This window comes from Sorex fumeus, unplaced genomic scaffold, assembly GCF_029834395.1.
Source record: "Sorex fumeus unplaced genomic scaffold, SorFum_2.1 ptg000151l, whole genome shotgun sequence".
Taxonomy (NCBI): Eukaryota; Metazoa; Chordata; class Mammalia; order Eulipotyphla; family Soricidae; genus Sorex; species Sorex fumeus.
The window spans coordinates 128,977-151,133 of record NW_026606208.1 but is presented as its reverse complement, the minus strand read 5'-3'; the positions used below and the strand labels follow the sequence as shown (position 1 = coordinate 151,133).

Genomic DNA, 22,157 nt, shown 5'->3' with positions numbered 1-22,157 from the left:
ATTTTATTACCATATGACATTGTATTTGTTTTTTTTTTTTTTTTGCTTTGTTTTGACTTGGGTTTTGGGCTATACCCAGCCATGCTCTGGGGCTACTCGTGGCTCTGTGTTCAGGGACCATCCCTGGCAGTATGAAGGTTCGAGGTGTTGCCAGGATTCAAAGCAGCATTCCAGCTTCAGCCACATGCCAGGCAAGTGCCTTAGACGTGCTATTCTGTCTTTTAGATAGAATGTTATTGCACTTGATAGATCGAGGCCAAAGTGACAGTAGAGCAGGGAAGGTGTACCTTGCATGTGACTGAACTACTTGCTTCTAGCTAGAACCATAGGTGTTAAGAATACTTCCTAAAAGCCAATGAAATTTAACAAGAAAACACATGCTATCAAGGAAGTTATGCCCAGTGTTGGTGAGAACAGTTCTATCCCTGGCATTCAATATAGTCCCCTTAGCCCTGCTGGGAGTGACCCCTGAGCCCAGAGTCAGGAGTAAGCCCTGAGCACTATCAGGTGTGGCTCAACAACAAAACCAAAACCAAAATATTTGATAGTATAACTGTTATATGTATTGAAAAATGAAGACATTTGTATTACTTGGTTTATCATGATGGTTTCTTTATCATAGTGTTCTGGAACTAAATCTGTAATAATCTCTGAGGTGTGCTGTAAACCATCCTATCTGTGTAAGGAGCAAAGGCTCTGTGGTTTGTATTCCTGGTAACTTGACAGAAGACAGTCACTGTTAACAAGAAGAATTTTTCGCCTATTGTATCTACTTTTGGAAAAACTAACCTTGCATTCCTGTTGCTGGATTTCACTGCAAGTATTTTGTTGATGATTTTTGTGTCTATATTTGTAATACTTTTTGATCTGTGTTTTTTTCTCATGATAACTTTGGTTTGTATTAGAATAATATTGGCCTCATAAAATGAATTTGGAAGTGTTTGCACCTCTTCTGTTTTTGGAGATTTGGCGAAGGATTAGTGCTAACTCTTCAAATGTTTGATAGAAAACACCAGTGATGTAAATAGACCCGATATTTTCTCTATGTGAGGCTTTAGAATTACTTAAATGAGGGCAGGGAAAGCCTGGTGGGCATGCTTTGCATGTGGAAGGCCCAGGTTTGATCCTGAGCATCTTCTAAAGCTGCTCAACTCCTTTGCCTCCACAAAAAAATAACCTTTAATAAAATCAATCAATTTTTCTCTGTTTTTGCTAGTTGCCTTTTTAAACTTGCTTCTAGCTAGAACCAAAGGCAATAAGAGTACTTCCCAAAAGCCAATGAAATTTAAGAAGAAAACACATGCTATCAAGGAAGCTATGCCCAGTGTTGGTGAGAACAAAATTATCCAGCAGCAGTCTGGTCCTGTTGTGTAGCTCTAACACAAACAATGCACCGCCTCCAAGGTTCTTTCACAACCTTATCACGAAGCAAGGTGTTGGTTCTATAAAAAGAGTTACACACAAATCTCAACCATTATTTGCAGCAAAATCTTAAAACCACAAACGATTGTTTGCATATTTATAACTTATATACAGATACTCACATTTACATTTCTACCTTTCAATCTATCTACAAAAATAATGCCTTGCAGAACTTGTCAGGAAGGCAGGATGGCTTCTCCAGGTACTGGAGAAGAATGTGGGAGTCGCAGTCTACGGCTGGCTCTCACCTGGACAAGATGCCAACAATGTATCTTAACTGAGGAACTGCGCCAAGTCTGATGGCCACCAAGGTTTTCTTTCTGGTTCTCAGAAATGATGACTAATTTTCCAATAATGCCTTTCCCACGGTTCTTACCTCAGAGTGGTCAGGATAAAAATACCATCCTCTCTCTCCCTCCCCCTCTCCCCCCCCCCCCCCTTTCATTATTACAGCACAACTAAACCAGTTCACAGAATCCCAAGCAGGAGAGATGAAGAGGGAAAAACCTGAGTTAAATAACAGAGTTCTCAGACTCTCGACACCGCTGCATGGCCACCCTGGCTGTTCCTTACTTCACATGAGAACTTGGTGCATAGGAGAAAAGGAGTGATGGGGCTGACACTTGAAAACAAGGAGGCAAGGAGGTCACTTCTCAGAGACCCTGAGCCGCTCGGAGAAGCCGAAAGGGATTTCGTCTGTTGTCTCCACGGGCACATTGCTTCTACCAAACTGACACGAATAGTGGTGGCTCGGGTGATCGGACAGGAAGGTGCCTGCAGTCCGGCTGCAGTGGCAGCTGTCTGCTGGCACCACATGGCTGGGACTGCCCAGATGTGACTGGTAAGCCCCACAGAAGAGATCCTGCGATGACTGATAACATCCCGCTGCCATGGAGGCCGAACTCGGGTATGGGTCGCTACACGTAAAGCAGGTGTGAAAGGAGGACAGATCCCGATGGATGTCCAGCTTGGCAATGAGGGGTTTCCCAACGTTCACCTCTTGCTTCTCCTCTACAGTGTCTTCCAGGCCCGAGTACTGATACGACAAACACACGGTGAAGACGAGATGCTCCTGCAGAGGGAGAGAAGCGCCATGGTTTCCATCAACCATGCAATGGCAGCGATCTTAAATGGCAGCTTTGAAGGGAAATAAAGCACAATACAGGGGACTGGAGAGAGAGGAGTACAGCAGCTAAGGCCCTGCTTATGGTCAACCTGGGTTCGATTCCTGGTACCCCACGTGGTCCCTTGAGCACTGACAGGAATGATCTCTGAGCACAGAGTCAAGAGTAAGTACAGAGCACCAACAGGTCAAAAGCCAAAAAAACAAAAACAAAACTGCACACAACATAAACCATAAAAAATTAAAAAGAAATGACAGCAATCTTAAAATCATTCACATGTATGAATATAGGCAAATGTCAAACCTCAGCAGGAATCTCCCCACTCTGGGTTTCTGGATTCTAAATCCTCTAGGTGGGGCTGGAGTGATAGTACAGTGGGTAGGACATGCAGCCTGCTGGGTTCAATCCCTGACATCCCATATGGTACCCTGAGCACTGCCAGGAGTAATTCCTGAGTACAGAGCCAGAAGTAACCCCTGAGCATCAACAGATGTGACCCCCCAAAAAACAAATCCTCTAGGTGTCCCCATTTATACTTCTCCACACTTAAAAAAAGTCAGCTACAATCTTCTTCCTGTTCCCTCATTCTATACTTTGAATAAACATTTCCAAACAATGAGGAACAGACACTGGCCTTTCCTATTTTTATAGACAGGAAATGAATCTTTAATAAAATAATCTGGCTTTCCTCTTGGGTTGAAAGTTTAGCAGTTTCAAGCCTTCACTATTTGCAGATGACATGATACTATATTTAGAAAACCCTAAAGACTACCAAAAAAGCTCCCAGAAACAACTGATTTGTACAGCAAAGTGACAGAATACAAAATTAACACAGAAAAGTACATGGATTTCCTATATGCAAATAATGTACTAGAAGAGAGAGCTATATTAAAAAAAATCTCAATCACAATTGTGTCTCAGAAAATTAACCACCTAGGAAGTGGCTTACCTAAAAAAGTGAAAGGCCTATACAAAAAAACCTACAGAACACTACTTCAAGAAATAAAAGAGGATATAAGCGATAGCACAGCAGGTAGAGCATTTGCCTTACACACAGCCGACCTGGCTGACCCAGGTTCAATTCCTCTTCTCATCTTGGAGAGCCCGACATGCTACCGAGAGTATCTCGCCTGCACGGCAAAGCCTGGCAAGCTACCCATGATGTATTCAATATGCCAACCACAATAACTAGTGTCACAATGGACCAGTTCGAGCAAATCGATGAACAACGGGAAGACAGTGACAGTGACAGTGACAAGGTAATAGAAAAACATTCTATGCTCAAGGATGGGGAGAATTAATATCAAAATGGAAATATTCCCCAAAGCACTGTACAGATTCAATGCACTTCCTAAAAGGACACCCATCACATTTTCCAAAGAAATAGATCAAATGCTTCTGAAATTTATATGGGACAATAACCACCCCCAAGAGCTAAAGCAATTCTTGGGAAAAAGAAGACAGGAGGCCTCACTTTCCCCAACTTCAAACTGTACTATAAAACAGTAGTGATTAAAACAGTGTGGTAGGGGCTGGAGCCATAGCACAGCGGGTAGGGCATATGCCTTGCACATGGCCAACCCGGGTTCGATTCCCAGCATCCCATATGGTCCCCCGAGCACCACCAGGAGTAATTTCTGAGTACAGAGCCAGGAGTAACCCCTGAGCGTCACTGGGTATGACCCAAAAAGAAAAAAAAAAACCCAGTATGGTATTAGAATAAAAACAGACACTCATATCAATAAAATAGAAAACCCAGAGACAGACCCTCAGGTATATGGTCTTTGATAAAGGAGCAAAAAATAAAATGTACAGCAAGGAAAGCCTCTTCAGAAAATGGTGCTGGGAAAACTCGTCAGCCACATGCAAAATAATGTACTCAAACCTCTTTATAATATTATGTACAAAAGCAAAATCAAAATGCTTAAAGACCTGAATTCAAAAAGCACAAAGAGGAAAATACAGGAAGAATTCTTGATGACATTAAAGCTAGAGGCATCTTTAAGGATGAAAATGCCACTGACCTAGCAAGTAGAAGCAAAATTAAACAGGACGACATTAACGAAGACGCTTCTGCACCTCAGAGGAAACAATAACTATAATACAGAATCCACAGACTGGGAGAAATTACTTGCCCACCATCCATTCGGCAAAGGGTTAATACACAAGATACACAAGGCACCAGGAAGAATTTTACAAGGGAAAAAAAATCCAACCCTATCAAAAAATGGGGAGGAGAGATAAACAGGACCTGCTTCAAAGAAGAAATACAAATGGCAAAAATGCATATGAAAAAATGCTCTGTATCACTCATCATTAGGAAAATACACATCAAAACAATAATGAGATATCATCTCACACGAAAGAGACTGGCATGCATCAGAAGTAACAATAACCAGTATTGGCGAGGATGTGACGAAAAGGTGACCCTCATTCACTACTGGTGGGAATGTCGACTCGTCAAGCCTTTATGGAAGACAATATGGATACTCCTCAAAAAACCTAGGAATTGAGCTTCCATATGACCAAGCAATTCTGCTCCTGGGAATAAATACCAAGGGCCCAAAAGAACAAATCAGAAAAGACACCTGCATTCCGATGTTCACTGCAGCATTATATACACTAGCCAAAATATGGAAACAACCCAAATGTCCATAAACAGATGACTGGATAAAGAAACTGCGGTACATATACGTATAATGGAATACTACTCAGCCTTAAGAAAACATGAAGTAATGCTATTTGCTGCAATGTGGATGGATCAGAAAAGTATGATACTGAGTGAAAAGAGGGAGAGGAACACATTCAGCATAATCTCTCTTGTATGTGGGATATGAAGAAACCTTGTAGGGGGACTATCAAATGCCCAATGGTAATAGAAACAAAGAGCAGGGAAACTGGTCTTCAGTAGGAAGCTCAGCACTGGGGCAGAGTGAGGAGGATCAATTAGGGAAGGAAACACTAGAACAATGGAGGAGGGGGGAGAATGTCTGCCACTGAAGCAGGCTGGGGGAATAGGAGGGAAGTTGGAGACATTGGTGAAGCATAGTGGGGACTGGTGAAGAAATTGGTATTGGAACAATATAAGTCTGAAATTTAAAAAAAGTATATAAAACGATAATTCAAAATCCTATGTGGAAAAAAAGTGACATATAATGAACTCAGCTTTAAAGATATAAAGCAGTGAGGCAAGACTGGCCATGAGTAGATGGCTTTGGGCCCTCTGTCTTCATTTAACTGTCAACAGCGCCCACTTCCTCAGAACATCTGGCCAAAACATTCTATGGCCAGGCAACTCTGAAATGAAAAAAAAAACTATGCTTGGCAAAAATATGCTTTAATTAGAAAGCAGAACCTTACAGCGATAGTTTCTGATCTGCAAATCAACGAGAAATGAAAAAAGATAAGAAATACCAAATTCAAGTGGCTGTTTTACAAAAAGACTCAGAACTAAAAAAAAAGGGGGGTTATAGCACAGCGGGTAGGGCCTCTGCCTTGCATGCGGCCAACCCGGGTTCGATTCCCAGCATCCCATATGGTCCCTTGAGCACCGCCAGGAGTAATTCCTGAGTGCAGAGCCAGGAGTAACCCCTGTGCATCAATGGGTGTGACCCAAAAAAGAAAAAAGAAAAGTCTCAGAACAAAGAAAAGATTACTTGTAAGTGATCAGATATTCTACAGTAGAATAGGTTCTATGGCTCTAGGAACATGGAGAAGCATTACAAAAGATCCCTAGGGCCTTCTCAGAGACAGAAGACAACAGGGAGGGCAGGTGCCTCGCTGGAGATGGGTGATCCACAGCAGCACCCAAGGGTAAGGTTCTGCTTTCTAATTAAAGCACTCAGCACCCACATAAGGTGCAGTGCACAGGCAGTGCCCTATTCACAGAGCTTCCCACGAGCAATTCTGAGAGGCAAAGCAGTCCAGTCACCTTCAGTTTCTGCAGCGAGCTGAGTCTGGTGTAGAGGCAATGTTTAGGGAGATCCTTGGATACGAAATAGCTGCCGGTTTCTTCAGGCGTCCCTTTATTTGTGTCTTTTGGATCAATATATAGGACCTGGAAAAATCATAAATGTCATTAATGACAGCAAAGAAAGTCCCAGCATTGTCTATGATGGAAAAACCTATGAACAGATCAGATTCTCATGAATAGGGGCCTAAGCAGGTAATACAGGACTGCAGAAAATGTAACGACAATATCTAGAATAATAGGAGTCCTATACTCTGCACTAATACACTTAAAGGGTTAGTTCTGAAAAGGATAACCGCTCTCCAACTATTCCTAAAAATGTGTGTGAATTGTGTGAGTGTATGTAGTGCCAGGGATAAAATTCACTGTTCTCACATGCTCACATACAAAAAGAAAGACTTTTTTTTTTTTTTCAAATTTGCTTTTGGGTCATACCTGGCTGTTCTCAGGACTTACTCCTGGCTCTGAGCTCAAGGATCAATCTTGGTGGGTTCAGGGGACCATATGTGGTGCTGGGGATTGAGCCTGAGTCAGCCTTGTGCAAGGCATGTGCCCTACCCACTGTTCAATCTCTCTGGCCCCAGGGAAAGACTTCTTAAACTACTCAGGCTTCCTTCCAAGTTCAAGTCCCATGAGTGCAACATTCCTGGCTCTCCCGGACCATCACTCTGTGCAAGAGAATCTAGATGATGGGTATCTAAGTAACGTTCCGCATCAGCTGGCCCATTTAGGGTAAGAGGAATTTATGCTTCTTTCCTGGGCAAACTGTTTGACAAGTATTTCAGCAAAGAGTTTCAAAATATTCTGACCATTGTACTATAATACACTTAAGTATTTATATTCATATATATATATGTGTGTTTCCTTTATATTTGCCATCTGCTTTACATTTCCAAAAATTTAGTTTCTACTAAGTAGGGCACATCATTGCAATTTTTTTCTTTCTTGGGGGTGGTGGGGAGGCCATATCTGGTGGTGCTGGGGTTTGAACCCAGGGCTTATGCATGCAAAGCATGTGCTCCAGCTCTATAAGATACCCTCCTGGTCCCATATCATTGTATTTTAAGAAAAGGAAACTAGGAGGAACTTACATGTGGGAAATCGGTAACATAGGTGTCACACATTACTATATCAGGGGGTTTGTGGACTACACTTGTATAGATGATCATGACGTTGGAAAACTCTGCAGCAAATCCTAACTGGATCTGCACACCACACTGGAATTGAAGACACATGCTTTCTGGAAGTTCTGGAAAAACAAAACAAAAAACAACAGAACAACATACAAATCACTATTTAATGAGTATTTGTAAAGTTTTCTAATGATTAGCAAGAATCACATACACCTGGCGATGCTCAGGGGTAACTCCTGGCTCTGTGCTCAGGAATCGAGACCCATATAGGATGCCCGGGATTGAGCCTGGGTGGGCCCCATGTAAGACAAGTGCCCTACCCACTGTCCTATCTCTCTAGCCCCTCAACACATTCTTTATGGGGTCTTCCGTATCATGGTACGGTAGAAGGAACCTCCCCCCACCCACCTCTCTCCATCCCACCCCCACCCCACTTCCCGCCCCCCTCACCCTGCCGCACCATGCGCCTTGGCCCACTGCAGGTTCCGCACCAGAGACTCCGCAGAGCATGTGCTCCCCTGGATGGGGTCGGTGAGCGCCCGCTTCTCAGACAGACTGCTCCGGATCTCGAGCGCCTGCCTGCCTTTGGTGAGATGACATTTTCCCATATCTACAAGAAAAGCGAAAACTGGTTTAAGGGCAATCCTTGCACGCTGGCATCTGTGCTCTGGTCATCAATTTGCCTGTGTAGGTTATAGTCTCAGCATCATGTATTCACTCAACAAATATGTTTCTGGGACACACACCCAGGTCTCAGGGGTCATGTGTCTAGGGATGGTACTGGAGTGGGTAAAGGCCAGGCAACTGCTTTCACGTCTGTGGGTCTTTCCCACAGTGCTCAATAAATACTATAGGTGCTATGTGCCAGGGTGCTTCATGGTGTCAGGGATACAGCAATGAGCAGACTAGAAGGGGACTGGTCCAGCTCACTCCTCAAGGTTCCTTTCTAGTCTTTATTCTCCACAATCTTCCTGTGACCCTATGAATAAATCCCTAGTTCTAAGCCTTGCCATCAGAGCTGAAAATGTACTTTACTGGGAGGACAGTCATGAAAATCTCATGTCTATCTTCCATCGGGAAATGACTACATGCTTATGAGAAAGTTAAAACAGTATGTCTTCCCTCAGCTTAAAAATGTTTTTTACTTAGGTTTCTGGGCCATACTCGGTGATGCTCAGGGATCACTCCTGGTAGTGCTCGGGGAGCCATATGGGATGCTGGGGATTGAACCCGCTTCAGCCATCTGCAAGGAAGCACCCTACCCTCTGTACTATTGCTCAAACACAAACAGAAAAGAACTAGAGGCCACAGTGAGATAGTTCAACATCATCGGATTGGCAGGAGGAAGAAAAAGCTTGATGCAGGGAGTGAGGGAGAGAGCAAAGAGCGCATGATCTCCTGCAGATGTGAGGTGGGTGGGGGTGTGTGGACTGGTTCAGCTGCTGTGCGAAAACAGTTTGTCAATGCCTGTGAGAACTGACCTGGCAATTCCAAAATCCTGGTTTAGAACCCAGAGCAACTTGTACACCACCCTACCCCTGAAGAGAGAGAGAATGTTCTTGCTCACTGTCCAGAAACAGCAAAACCCAGAAGTCACTCAGATGCAGTCAAAAGGAGAACAGCATGGGGTCTGTCTGACCAGACTGACATGTAGCAATCAAAATGAATTGAAGCCTGAGACAAGGCTCAGATGAACCAATCTGTGTGATATAATTATTAACTGAAAGCATTCAAAATTCCAAAGAGGGACCGGAGAGACAGCACAGGGTAGGATGCTGGGTGTAAGCCCTGAGGACCACCAGGTATTGACCCAAAACAAAAACAAAACAAAAAGTCTAAAGAGCATGCAGGACATAATTTTCATTTTATAAAGGGTAAATGATGAAAACAGAAATGCATTGTTTTTTTGTGGGTAAATTATAACTCAAGAACTGAGAAATAATACAGTGTATAAGGTGCTTGCCTTGCATGTTGCTGACCAAAGTTTGACACTGGCATCCTATGTGTTCCCCCGAGCACTATCAGGAGTATTTCCCGAGTTCAAAGAAAGCCCTGAGTAGCACCCGTGATACTAAAACAAACAAAAACCCAAGCCAAGCCCAAACACCCAAACAACGTGGAGAATGATGGAAGAGATGAAGGAAGACATTACACAGGTTACACATTACACATTACACAGAGCTGTGCAGTGTCTGAGGTTCCTGATGAATCTCCACGCACAATAAAATCTGCCAGATGTGCTCAGCGGTACTTATATGAGATGATTTTCATATGATTAAATGCCATTTCCTTGTTAAAATGAGACAGGTGAATGTTTATTTTGAAATTTCAGTTTAATAACAAGGGTGTGCAGCGGAGTGCAAGACACAAAATCTGGCTACTAGAGGGACAGTTGCAGCCTTATGCAATCATTTTATTTCCTATTTCATTTACTTTGCACAAAATTAATAACAGAAAGGTTGTTTTCCCTTTCAGTTGCTTGACTTATAATATCTAAATACTATTTTCCCCTGAATACACTTAAGAAATGACTTATAGTGTTGTATATCAAAAAATATGGTAGAGATTACAATAGTAATTTACAAGGGGCCTAATCATTAGTACAGTGAGGCACTTGCCTTGCACATGGCAGATCAAGGTTCCATCCCGAAAACCGATAGGGTCCATATCTGCCAGGAGTGACTTCTGAGAGCAGATAAACCTTGATCCCTTGCCAGGTGTGGACCTCCAACCCCCCCCCCCCCCAAAAAAAAAAGAAATCATGAAGGAGAATGTATAGTGAGTGGATAAGGCACTTGCCTTACAAGCAGCTGACCCTAGCTCCATTTCTGGCATTGCATATGGTCTTTGGAGCATTGCCAAGAGTGATTTTTGAGCGTAGAACCAGGAGTCAGTGCTGAGCACTGCTGGGTGTGATTTCTCCCCAACTTCACAATCCCCGAAATAAGGGGGGGGTGCCTACAGGAATGATAATCACTGTCGTAACCTGGTATAGATCACCTGTGGCCTCACTTGTATTTTTTATCATGAAATTAGAATGAAATGTTTTCAAGTCTCTGAACCATTTTCAGTGTGAGCGCAGCTGCCCTGCTCCTAAGGCATAAATTATTTTCTGTTAGCAGCATCTTTTGTCAGAGATATAAAAGCAGAACCGCCCGGCTGAGGCAGGAGCAGAAGGCTGCCGGAGCCCTGCAGCCTGTTGAATGGGAAAGCAGGGACACTGTCCAGATACTCGCCAAGACAGACAGATGGCAAACAGGCACGTGAACAAGTGCCCGTCATGACTGATGATCAGGGATGCAAATGAAAACAACACTGAGGCATCATCTCATTTCTGTGAGAATGGCCTGTACGGAAAAGGCCAGTAACCAGCAGTGCAGGCAGGCGGTAGCGGGACCCTCACACACAGCGAGACAAATAGGTTCAACTTCTGAAAAACAGTATAGCTGTTCCCCAAAGTATTCTAAAGAGATATACTAGATGATGCAGGAACCCCCTCCTCAGAGGCTCTGAAGAACACGGACATATACACAGAAACACAGACACAGACAGACAGACAGACAGACAGACACAGACACACACACACACACAATCTGAGAAAATATGCCCAGGCTACTGCCAGGACAACAGCCAGGAGACTAGAGCCAACCCAAGTGCCACAGACGAGTGAGTGAAGATGCAGCTTCTCTACACAGGTGAGGCTGACAGAGGGGGTGGGCCGGGGGGGCTGCAGGGTGGAGGATGCGCTCAGATGGTGGGTATGGTAAGAAACTTTGAAGAGTTGTGGATTTGTACCCCAACACATAGGAGTCTTGAAAACCAACATTACTTCAAGGGGAAAATGCCCTTCCTCATCATTTTCACAGAAATGTAACCTATGAGACTCCATAAAAGGTGTACTGTTATTTGAAAACAAATTACAAACTTCTCAAGACGAAAAAGGGCTGGGAAGATTACACTACATTGATTTTACAGTTGTGCCCAGCCCTAACTTGGAGTTCAAGTAACGCAGCTGAAACGGCACACAGCTCACTGAACGTGGAGGGACAGCATCAGAACATGAAACATCTGTCATCTGAAAAACAGTGGCTCCAGGGGCCTGAGAGAGAGTACAATAGGTGAGACACTCACCTGACAGGCAGCCAACCCTGGTCTCCGGGACCCGGCCAGAAATGAGCCCTGAGCACAGTGCCGTAAGTCCTAACCACCAAATACTAGTTCCAAATCTTCATAGTAACAACAGAGACCGAAGTAACCACTGAACAGGGGACCTCAGGAGCTTTCTCCTCACTTTACCTTCTGCAACTTCATCTAGCAGTACAGTGATTTTCTTGTCTTCTAATAACCGATCTTTTAAAAATTTCATGAAGATTCCATTTGCCAATCCAGAATGCTGAATTTCAAAAGCTTCTGCTCCCTGACACCTTTGATGGGGCGAAAAGGAAAGAGAAATGTTACAAAGCAAGCACATGCCACCCAGGGGACCCATACATACCGATGAGCCTCACCCACACCCTTCCTTTCAAGGACCACTCCCCACGCCCCCGATTCAGGAGCTCCTCTTTATTTTCTAAATTTTTGTTGTTGTTGTTTTTTGGGTCACACCCAGCAACGCTCAAGGGTTACTCTTAGCTCTGCACTCAGGAATTGCTCCTGAGGTGCTCAGGGGCCCACATGGGATGCTAGGGATTGAATGCAGGTTGGCTGCATGCAAACGCCCTACCCGCTGTACTACTGCTCCAGCCCCAGGAGCTCCTCTTTAATCAGAACAAAATGCCTGGTGAAGAGAAGCCAAGACATGCAGACTCATTGTCAACTCCTTAGCAGTTTCTACCAAGAGTATAAGGAGGCACATTTGTGCCTTGATGTCTATGGCTATTTCTGGACTTCTGGTTTCTGATCACAAAGATGTCACAGAGCACAAAAGAACCTTCCACAGGCCATAAAACTTCCTTACGTGGCGTATCCAAACACAATGTTAGCGGTAACTTTCAGAGCATCCAAGATGGGAATGGTATCATCGTAGTCATTTCTATGTGAAAGGCAGGATGGAGAACAGACAGTTATGAAAAGTTAAACAAGCATCCTTTAAAAAAAGCGTCGACCACAGTACAATAAAAAAACAGAATCTAAGACTATGAAGCATCATTTAAAAATCACAGGGTCAAAATTCCTTTATCCAGTGAGAGGCACAGCAGACCTCCTGCCCAGTGAAAAAAGCAAGAGTGTCCATCTTTTTTCTTGTGAGATGGAGCACACTAGCATTGGGTTCTGAGCAGTAAAAGCTAACGGAATCTGTAAAGCTAAGAACGATCACCAGCTGTCCTCCCTGGAACACAAAGGCCGACAAGAGGCTTCAAACAGCTGGTGTGGCTGTCCCAGCTCGGCTAGCGTCACGGGAAGCCCAAAGCCTGGGTTTTGTTTCTAGGAAGCCTAACGAGGAGAGACACCAAGAGACACTCTGAAGCTCTGGCATTTGCAATAACTATGTGCCCTTTAATGCCTTACGGCAAATAGGGAGCAAAGCTAACCTCCTACATGCAATGTGTATGAAACACATACTGGCAAAAATCTATCTTCCTTTAGTTTTCTTCTGGGACAGTTTCTGTCGATAACCTATAGACTGAAATCTAAAGTCTCAGATGGTCCTTTTAATTCCCCCCCTACATTTATTTTAGTCAACGTGATTTACAATGTTCACGATGGGGGTTCTTGCATACAACCGTTCCAACTGAACATCCTCCACTAGAGAGTCTGCTTCCTTCTACCACTGCCTTAGGGTCCCCAGAAACCCCCGTGCCTGACTGCAGACCGCATCTTCCCACCATGATGCCCTCAGGACTCTGTGCCTAGGTTTTCATCTGTCAAGGTTTCAATTTTACTTTTTTTTTTTTGTAGGGCGTTCGCCTTACAAGCGGCCAACATGGCAGACCCGAGTTCGATTCCTCCACCCCTCTCGGAGAGCCCGGCAAGCTACCGAGAGTATTCGATATGCCAGACACAGTAACAACAAAGTCTCCAATGGAGACGTTACTGGGCCCGCTCGAGCAAATCGACGATCAACGGGAGGGCCTTCAACTCAACTTTTTGGGTCACTCCCGGAGATACACAGGAGATACTCCTGGCTTTGCACTCAGGAATTATCCTGATGGTGCCTCACGGGATCATATGGGAATGTTGGGAATTGAACCCGGGTTGGCCGCTTGCAAGGCAAATGCCCTACCCACTGTATTATCACTCCAGCCCAAAGTTTCAATTTTAATTCCAACATGCTTGGTTTAGTGAAGAAGAGCCCTTTTACCTTTTCCTGCACATATCCAGTAAGAACACATTGAGTCCCGTTTCTTTTTCTTGCATAAATTTCAGTATTTTTTGCACACACAGACAGTTTTCAGACCTATATGGATTTGGAGCATCAATAGGGACCATAAAACTGTTCCCAAAATTTTCATAACCATGTCCTGCATAATATAATAACCCTGGAATGGAAAAAAAAAGACAAATGTTAATTCTAAGTTGTACTCAGAGCCTGTTTACAGCTCTTAAAAAATGCTTATTTTCTCCAAGTTGGTGCAAACTTAGGTAAAGGATAGCCAGTTACAGTCTGTGTTAACTAAATTTGCATTGAGAGGTACTTAGTGTACTACTCATTGAAGTAATTTTTGGTCTATTTTGGGGGGTGGGTGTATACCCAGTGTTTCTTAGTGCTTACTCGTGGCTCTGTGCTCAGGGATCAGAGCTGGGAGACAGTGTCAAGAATAGAACCAGGGTCGACAACATGTAAAACAAGCTTCTGAACCCTTGTGCCATCTCTACGGTCCCTGAATACCAATCCCTTCAAAGTGTTAACTTTCCTTTATCACCATTTTCAGTTTCCCTCCCAACTATAAAGTCTTCCTCCTTGAGAGGCACATTTGTTTATTTTATAGGCTCTGTGGTACTATTACTGATAGTAATATTACTGATAGTAATATCAGTGCAATTATGATAGGGATTCCTGAATAACTCTTTACCACCTTTCAGGACCCCCTTTCCTCCTCTCCACCACTGTCATGGTGTTCCCTTCTCTCCCTGGTGCTCATCTGCCCACTGGAGACCAGTTCCTATGTTCCAGTAGTCAACCTGAATTCCTAAGGTAGTTCACTTGTATGTGTACTATTCGAAGGAATGCAGTTTTGTCGCATTTGCTTGAACCAGACCAAGAATTCACTTTAATTTTTTTGGCTTCTTGGGTCACACCTGGTGATGCTCAGGGGTTACTCCTGGCTCTGCACTCAGGAATCACTCCTGGCAGTGCTTTGGTGACTATATGGGATGCCGGGGACCGAACCCGGGTCAGCCACATGCAAGGCAAACGCCCTACCTGCTGTATACTATCATTTTGCCCTCCTGCTTTTTTTTCTTTTAGTGAAGCAGATTTTTCTGTTTTGTTTTTTGTTTTGGACCATGCTTAGGGATCACTTCTGGTTGGCTCAGGGGATCATGTAGGGTGCCATGGATTGAAGCTGGGTCAGCTGTGTACAAGGCAAGCACCCTCTCCACTGTACAGCACGCTGTGCCCCTGAAACAAGATCTTTTTAATTGAACAAAACTTACTGAAAAGACGTGGGGAGATGGGGGGGCGGAGAAAGAGAAGAATGTGTGTTTAAGAGAGAACCCAGGCTGCTCCACCACGAGAAAGCAGAAAGAGAGAGAGAGATACATGTTCAAGGACATGGGCTCGAAAAACCAAGCCCAAGGCTCTCCACTTGTTGCTGACTCATTTGTCCTCACTGTGAGACCAGGATTTCCTGCAGGGCATTCTCCTGTGTGTCCATGCACACCTGGCACACGGCAGGAGCGGAGCATTAAGTGGAGGAACAAATGCACACACTATAGATAAATAACCACTGCAGTATCAAGGAACAAGAAACTCCCAAGGACATTGTACCAAGTCTCAGGAAGGTAACAGACATATAAATAAAGCTTTATCTAGGAGGGGAAATCTGAGTTCCTGAATCATGAGTTCTCTTTATGAGCCATAAATATTACTCATTTTACATCCAGAGTCTCTTAAATTTGTCATCTAAAATCTGGGTTCATTTTAGTAGTTGAGAGGCGAGTCATTTCTTGACTGGGAATGACACTAAGTTGCAGCAAACAACCATAACTAAACATTTTCTTGTAATTTGCTTTGATTGTAAAAAAAAAAAAAACCCAAACCACATAACCCAAAGTTCAGTACAGGCCTTCCTACATAGATGCAGAATTCTGGTTTCTCAGAAACTCTGGAGGCAACAGCTTCTTTTGTTGGTAAGTGAAAGTTCATGAGAAAAAGGCATTTAGACAGCAACAATGACCAAAGAGAATCCTTTGTGATGAGGGGCCCAGCTCCTAGAGGAAAACTTGGCTTTGAACACCAAAGAAAACTTGCTCCATTTGGTTTTAGAGAGTGTGACCCAGGTCTTCTACTTTTTTGAAACTTTCAAAATGAGAAAAGTTGTATGCAACATTTCAGTCTCCAAACGACAAAATGGGTAGGGGGAGGCTGCTCCAAAGGGTGGTAAGCATGCCACTACGCACAGGTCCCAAGGTCCCTGCTTTGACACTTCCTGCTCACCACTGTGTGTGGCTGAATGGGCCACTGCCACCACAGGGTTCAAGCAGTACCACCTCACCCAGTTGAGCACTGAATTCTTACATCTGCAGAGTATCTCCGGGAGTGCTCCCCTGATCTCCCCTGGAGGTCCATCAGACACCTTCTGCCACAACGAAATCCCAATAACTTCCCCTGTTATTCATTGTGGGCTCTGGCCCCAAGAATCCCGCAGCTCACTCAACTCTATCCACTGGGTACTATCACTCCGGCTCAATATTTGCTAATCTTTTAACTATAAGGACAACTTGCATCTAGGATATTTTAATATACATGACATTAAATACTAATAATATATGGATGGATATGAAGATCTTCAGTTCAACAACAAAAAACAACACACACACACACACACACACACACACACCCTGAAACAGGCAAATGATTTGAAGATACATTTCTTCAGAGGGCATACAAGTGGCGCAAAAGTCTATGAAAATATGCTCAGCAGCCCTGACCTTTAGGGAAATGCCAAACAATGAGCTACTTAGTGGGATGGTGTGACTCAGACAGGCAATAATGAGGGCAGCAAGAATGGAGAGAAACTGGAAACCTCACTTCTGGTGGGAAGACACGCAGAGAAGGCGCTTTGGAAAGAGTTGTTATCTCAAAACAGTGACACTGAAGATTCTTGTATGACCCAGCAATTCCCCTTGAAAGTACGTAACCAGGAGACCTGAAAATGCAGCCACATTAGAACTGTACATAAATACGCACATGGTGGGAGTCTTCCTCCCCCAAAACAGAGGGAACTTGAAGGCTGCTGGTGAATGGGTACACAAATGTGGTGTATGGTGGAGGGAAAGATTATTGCATTATAAAAAGGCCCAAGTCATGAAGATACTAGACTAAGTAGCAGAAACAACACATAAGGTCATAAACAGAGTGCTCTTTTGTGGGGAAGGCCAGCTGGGACCACACCCAGCAGTGCTTAGGGGTCATTCCTGTATCTGTGCTCAGGAGTGACCCTGGGCAGTAGTCCTGGGACCACATGTAATGATGGGCATTCAACGAAGTGATATTTTTTTGAGATCATTTATATGAAATGCTCCCAACACACAAATCCAGAGAGATGGAAGAGGATCTGGGGTTGCCTCTTAGGGTGGGAAGGAATGAAGAGGGACAGCGAGGAGACATGGAACTTCTTTTTGGGGTGATGAAAAAGTTCTGCAACTACGTGACTGTCCCACAATTTTGTGAATGTACAAAACCCCACTGAATTGCAGATTTTTACAGAGTGAAACTGGTCCTCCTGTCCAGCATTCAACATATGGTTCTATTTCCCCATCGATCTTTAAAGGCTGCAAGAGCATGATATGCTTGTGCTGAGCTCTCCATGATCCTGTTAATTCACTCAATATTCAGTCAAGCCAAATCTTAACCAATCCCCCAAGGCAGCCTGAAGTTCCAGGCCCTCAGCCAGTTCTCTGTCGCCTGCCTCCCTGCTTCCTCTTGTAGTGTGAGCTGGGAGCGGCACCTGTGGAATGGACAACTACTCATGTCCCTACTGATGTTTTACACCTCCCCATTTATTCCATTTCTCTGCTTTAAAAAGAAAATGGCCAGAATGAAGACATGAACCTTTCATATTTGTATCACATTTTCAGCTTTCAAAGCACTTCCAGGTACAGGCCCTGATTTTAATCTACCTACCAGTTTAATGATATCTATCCTGATTTTATAGATGAGAATTTAAATTTCAAAAGATTAAACAGTTCGCTTTTAATAAGACATTGACACCAGTGCTCCAGTTTGTGTTAATTAAGCCACATACAAGTGTGAGTCACCAACGGTACATGCTGATGTCACCGTGTTTAAAGGCAGCAAAAAAAATTACATAATGTAAAAGCAGTCAAACAGTTCACCTTTTTCTAGACTAAAAACACAAACCAATTCTCAACATTGCATACAACAGAAGATAGTCCAGTATCTCATATTTTCACGAGACAATTCAATGGACCATAAAAATAAAGTCAAAAGCAAGATTCTGATACTATAACATCAGCATCCTAACTGATATTCCACACTTCAGGCATGGATTTTGCTGATTCATTTGTGTTACACTCTAATTCCTATCACTGAAGAGGAAACTCATTTAATATAGTAATATGTTAATCTTGGGAAAAAAAACTTTTTCTTTCATTAAAAATTCTTTGCAATCATTAGCAACTTAACCAGTGTGCTTCATCCTAGCCATCTAATTACAGGGAGCCTGATTTAGGATTATTGATGTAAAATAATTTGAATCAGACAGAAGCCAAATAGACACTCTGTTTATCACTGGTATCCTAACAGGCCTGGAAATGTCACTTTCCTGGCAGCCAAACATCATTGTACAATACTTTGTGCAGCTGAGCCAACAGCTGACCTTCCCAAACTTCCCATGAAAAGAAATGAATAACTCAAGGAATTAGGGTTAGGGTTAGGCTTAGCAACGAACTAACTTACAGGAGGGTAGTAACTAACTTCTACTGATAGCAGTCTGCCTGTTTAATGGCTCTACCTCAGATCCCATTCTCACATCAGATTTAAGTGAAAGAATGAGAGAACTAGAAACAAAATACTGTCAGAATTTGGGAGAAAGTCTATCCTTAACTTGATCTGTATAGGAACTTTAGTTCATAAATTGTTCACATATGTCTTATTCTCTGAAATTTCCTTGTAAAATTTTAGTTACCCCTAGCAGAGTAAAATATTTCACGTTAGCAAAGGGAAATGTATAAAATGTACATCTGGTGAGAAACTTTCATACTCCAAACCAACACACAGATCAAGCAGTATTTTTACATACATGAGTATACAATTTGCTATTTGATCACTGAATTTAACTGTAGCTCTTATAATCAGTAAAAAAAAAATAAGTTAATATAGGAAAGGTTTCTAATTGAGAACAGGACAGTTTTGACAAAACAAAAGATGTGACATAAAAAACATTACATGCATCAGTTATTTATAGGAAACAAAGCATGAAGATAAAGCCTATTATTTTTTTTACAAGTATAAAACTCTTGAATAGTGTCTGGTTTTCTCTGGGGGTTTAGTTTTTAAAAAAATTTCGGGGTATACTTGGTGGTGCTAAGGGCTTACTCCTGGCTCTAAACCCAGGGATCAGTCCTGACAGGGTTCAGGGGAAATTAAAAACTTTCTTGTGGATTATTTCTGGTTTTTTACTCATATCTTAAAAGTAAGATAAGAGTAATAATAAAGAAAAGAAGAAGAACAATAATAAAGACAAAATTTTACAATCTCTTACCATAGACTCCCTTGTCTAAAAGCAGTAAAAACTCATTCACGGCATTGCACATCTCGTTCTCAGTAAGGTCCAAGAGGGACACCACTTTGAAGTCCAGCTGTCTCAACAAGTTGGTCAATTCATACACATCCACCAAAGGAGCTTTGAGCTTCGGGTGCTCCTGGTAGTTCATATTTCCTATCAGAAGAGCAACCTTGTCCTTTGCTGTTAAAATAAGGGAGGAAATTTATAGGAGGGTATAAAGATGAAGACAAACACCATCACACATGGTGTTTTACACAGAAGACTTCACTATTGCTTGATTTAACCTAGAACTATGATTAACTGTAGCAGGCCAATGTATCCAGGGAGGAAGGGAGGCTCGCAAATCCCAGATGATACTGAGGCTCTTTTGAACCTGGCCAAGGTCACTGTGATTAGCTGAAAATGAAACGTAATGCTATCTCATATCAGTGCAATACTTTTCCTGAATTGTAAGACTAGAGATCTAACAAGACTTTAGAGCAAAGTTAAAAAGGCATGTCTGATACTGACTCTCCATCAAATTAGGCTCTGCTCTGCTGATAATAGAAAAGTCTAAATAACAAAAACCTATCAGAGGGATGGAAAGAATTTGCAACAGAACAAGTAAGGGTTAAAGAGAGAGCATAAAGGAGAGAAAGCAGGAATGTAACAGTTCTGGGTCTTACTATTTTCATTGATCCACTATCTCTTCTTAGTTTTTTTAAAAACAATTTCCTGGGGCTGGAGTAGTAGCACAGAGGGTAGGGTATTTGCCTTGCATGTGGTCAACCTGGGTTCAATTCCTGACATTCCATATGGTCCCCTAAGCACCATCAGGAATAATTCCTGAGTGCAGAACCAGGAGTATTATACCTGTACATCACCGGGCATGATCCAAAGCAACAAAACTAATAAAAACCCAAAAACCCAACTCCCCCAAACCAAAAACTCAAAAAGAAAAAAGAACAAACACACAAACAAAACCAATTTCCTGGCCTGGAGAAAAGAGTGCAGGGGGTAAACTTCCTGCTTGAATTTTCTTACCCTTTTTTTCGATGGTGGGGGGAGGGATCGAGGGAGGCTTTCTGGTAGCAACCAGAAATTTGCTAGACAAATTCTAAAAAAGCTGTAACACTAATCTGCTTACTCATCACATTCTTTTCATAGTTGACCCTTAGGGGGCCAGAGAATCTCAGGGGTTAGGGCAATTGCCTTGCATTCTGCTAACCCTGGTTTCAACCCTTGGTCCCACATGGTCCCATTTGCTGTCCTGTGCACCAAGCAACAAATAGCTTCTGGGAAATGCCAAGGTCAGCCTTGCATGTGGTCTGGTCTGATCTCCAGCATTGTTTATGGTCTCCTGAGCACCACAGGAGTGATTCCTGAGAACAGAGTTAGGAGTTACCCCTGAGTCCTACTGGAGGTGGCCTCCAAATTCTCAAAATTAAATTAAATTAGGAATACGAACAGGGATGAATGGAGACGTTACTGGTGCCTGCTGAGGCTAATCGATGAGTAACAGGATATCAAGTGATCAAATGATCAAATCAAATTAAATTGAACAGCTCCCCATTTGGGTTAGATATGGCTCCCTAAGGATATTTGAAGACTGCACGAGCAGCTGAGCAGCTGAGAATAAGATGATAATTTTATTCTTTTATCATCAGTTGACAGCATTACTGCAGGGTAGTGGGGGTATGAAGGCCAGGTCTTAGTAAACCCCATGACAGAGAGGCAGGGGGCAGGAGAGAGGGGTAAGTAACAAGAGGAGCTGGCCCAAGGCCGCACTGGGTAGAGTTGCAGGCCACCTTCTTCTGACCCAGGCCAGGACATGGCAGCCGGCCTGTGTCACAAAGTGCTAAGTAGATTATTTATAAATTACTCTGTACTCTTATGCAATCAAGATAGGCACAAATAACCCCCGTACTTACTGTCTGCAGCATGCAAGAGAATTTCAGGTGTTTCCTATCATTATGATGGTTGAATGTCATCCCAATTTCTTCGGTGTAATTTTTGCTTTGTCCACTAAGCACTATGTCAAGCATTAAATTTAAGATTTGGAATGGAAACTAGCACAAGATTCAAAGAATGAAACTGAACATGGCAGAAAACACCATAGGATGAAGAGCTCTAGTTGTTTTTTTTTTTGCCTTAGTGTTTTGTTTTGCATCTAAGTTTCCAGTGTTTCTTTGAAAACTGCTTATTCCTATGAGTATATGAATTAAAAAAAATTAGGGCATACCCAGCAATGCTTAGGGGCTACTTTTGGCTTTATGCTTGAGAGTTACTCCTGGTAGTGCTCAAGTGGCCATATATGGTAGCAAGGACTATGATGCAAAGGAAACAGTCTACTGAGTGCTCTCATGGGCCCCTAAATAATAATGTCTTTAGAAAAAAATTAATTAAATGCTACTTAAGTCATTTCCAATTCAATGTTACTTTAAGCTCTGTACAAATGATGTCTTCATTAAAAAAGGCCAATTATTATTATTATTGTTATTTGGTTTTGGGTAACACCTGGGGATTCTCAGGGGTTACTCCTGGCTCTGCACTCAATAATTACTACTGGTGGTGCTTGGGGGACCATATAGGATGCCAAAGACTAAACTCGGGTTGG

General features: G+C 42.9%; 1 protein-coding gene and 1 non-coding gene across 3 annotated transcripts in view; both read right to left on the bottom strand.

The window, feature by feature from the left end:
* Positions 1-1,881: 1,881 nt before the first annotated feature.
* The window catches only part of MALT1 (MALT1 paracaspase), a 53,730-nt gene continuing 33,454 nt past the window's right edge, over positions 1,882-22,157 (bottom strand). For both annotated transcript variants that reach the window (XM_056106961.1, XM_056106962.1), the window contains 8 exons: positions 19,538-19,741; positions 13,951-14,128; positions 12,607-12,681; positions 11,946-12,073; positions 8,110-8,259; positions 7,608-7,765; positions 6,478-6,603; positions 1,882-2,494 (listed from right to left, as the gene is read on the bottom strand). In XM_056106961.1, the coding sequence (XP_055962936.1) occupies positions 2,069-2,494; positions 6,478-6,603; positions 7,608-7,765; positions 8,110-8,259; positions 11,946-12,073; positions 12,607-12,681; positions 13,951-14,128; positions 19,538-19,741 (1,445 nt within the window). In that variant the 3' untranslated portion in view covers positions 1,882-2,068. The remainder of the gene's footprint in view (positions 2,495-6,477; positions 6,604-7,607; positions 7,766-8,109; positions 8,260-11,945; positions 12,074-12,606; positions 12,682-13,950; positions 14,129-19,537; positions 19,742-22,157) is intronic.
* On the bottom strand, positions 20,619-20,677 carry LOC130016322 (U7 small nuclear RNA). Its single transcript, XR_008791227.1, has one exon. It is a non-coding gene; the product is annotated as a U7 small nuclear RNA (small nuclear RNA).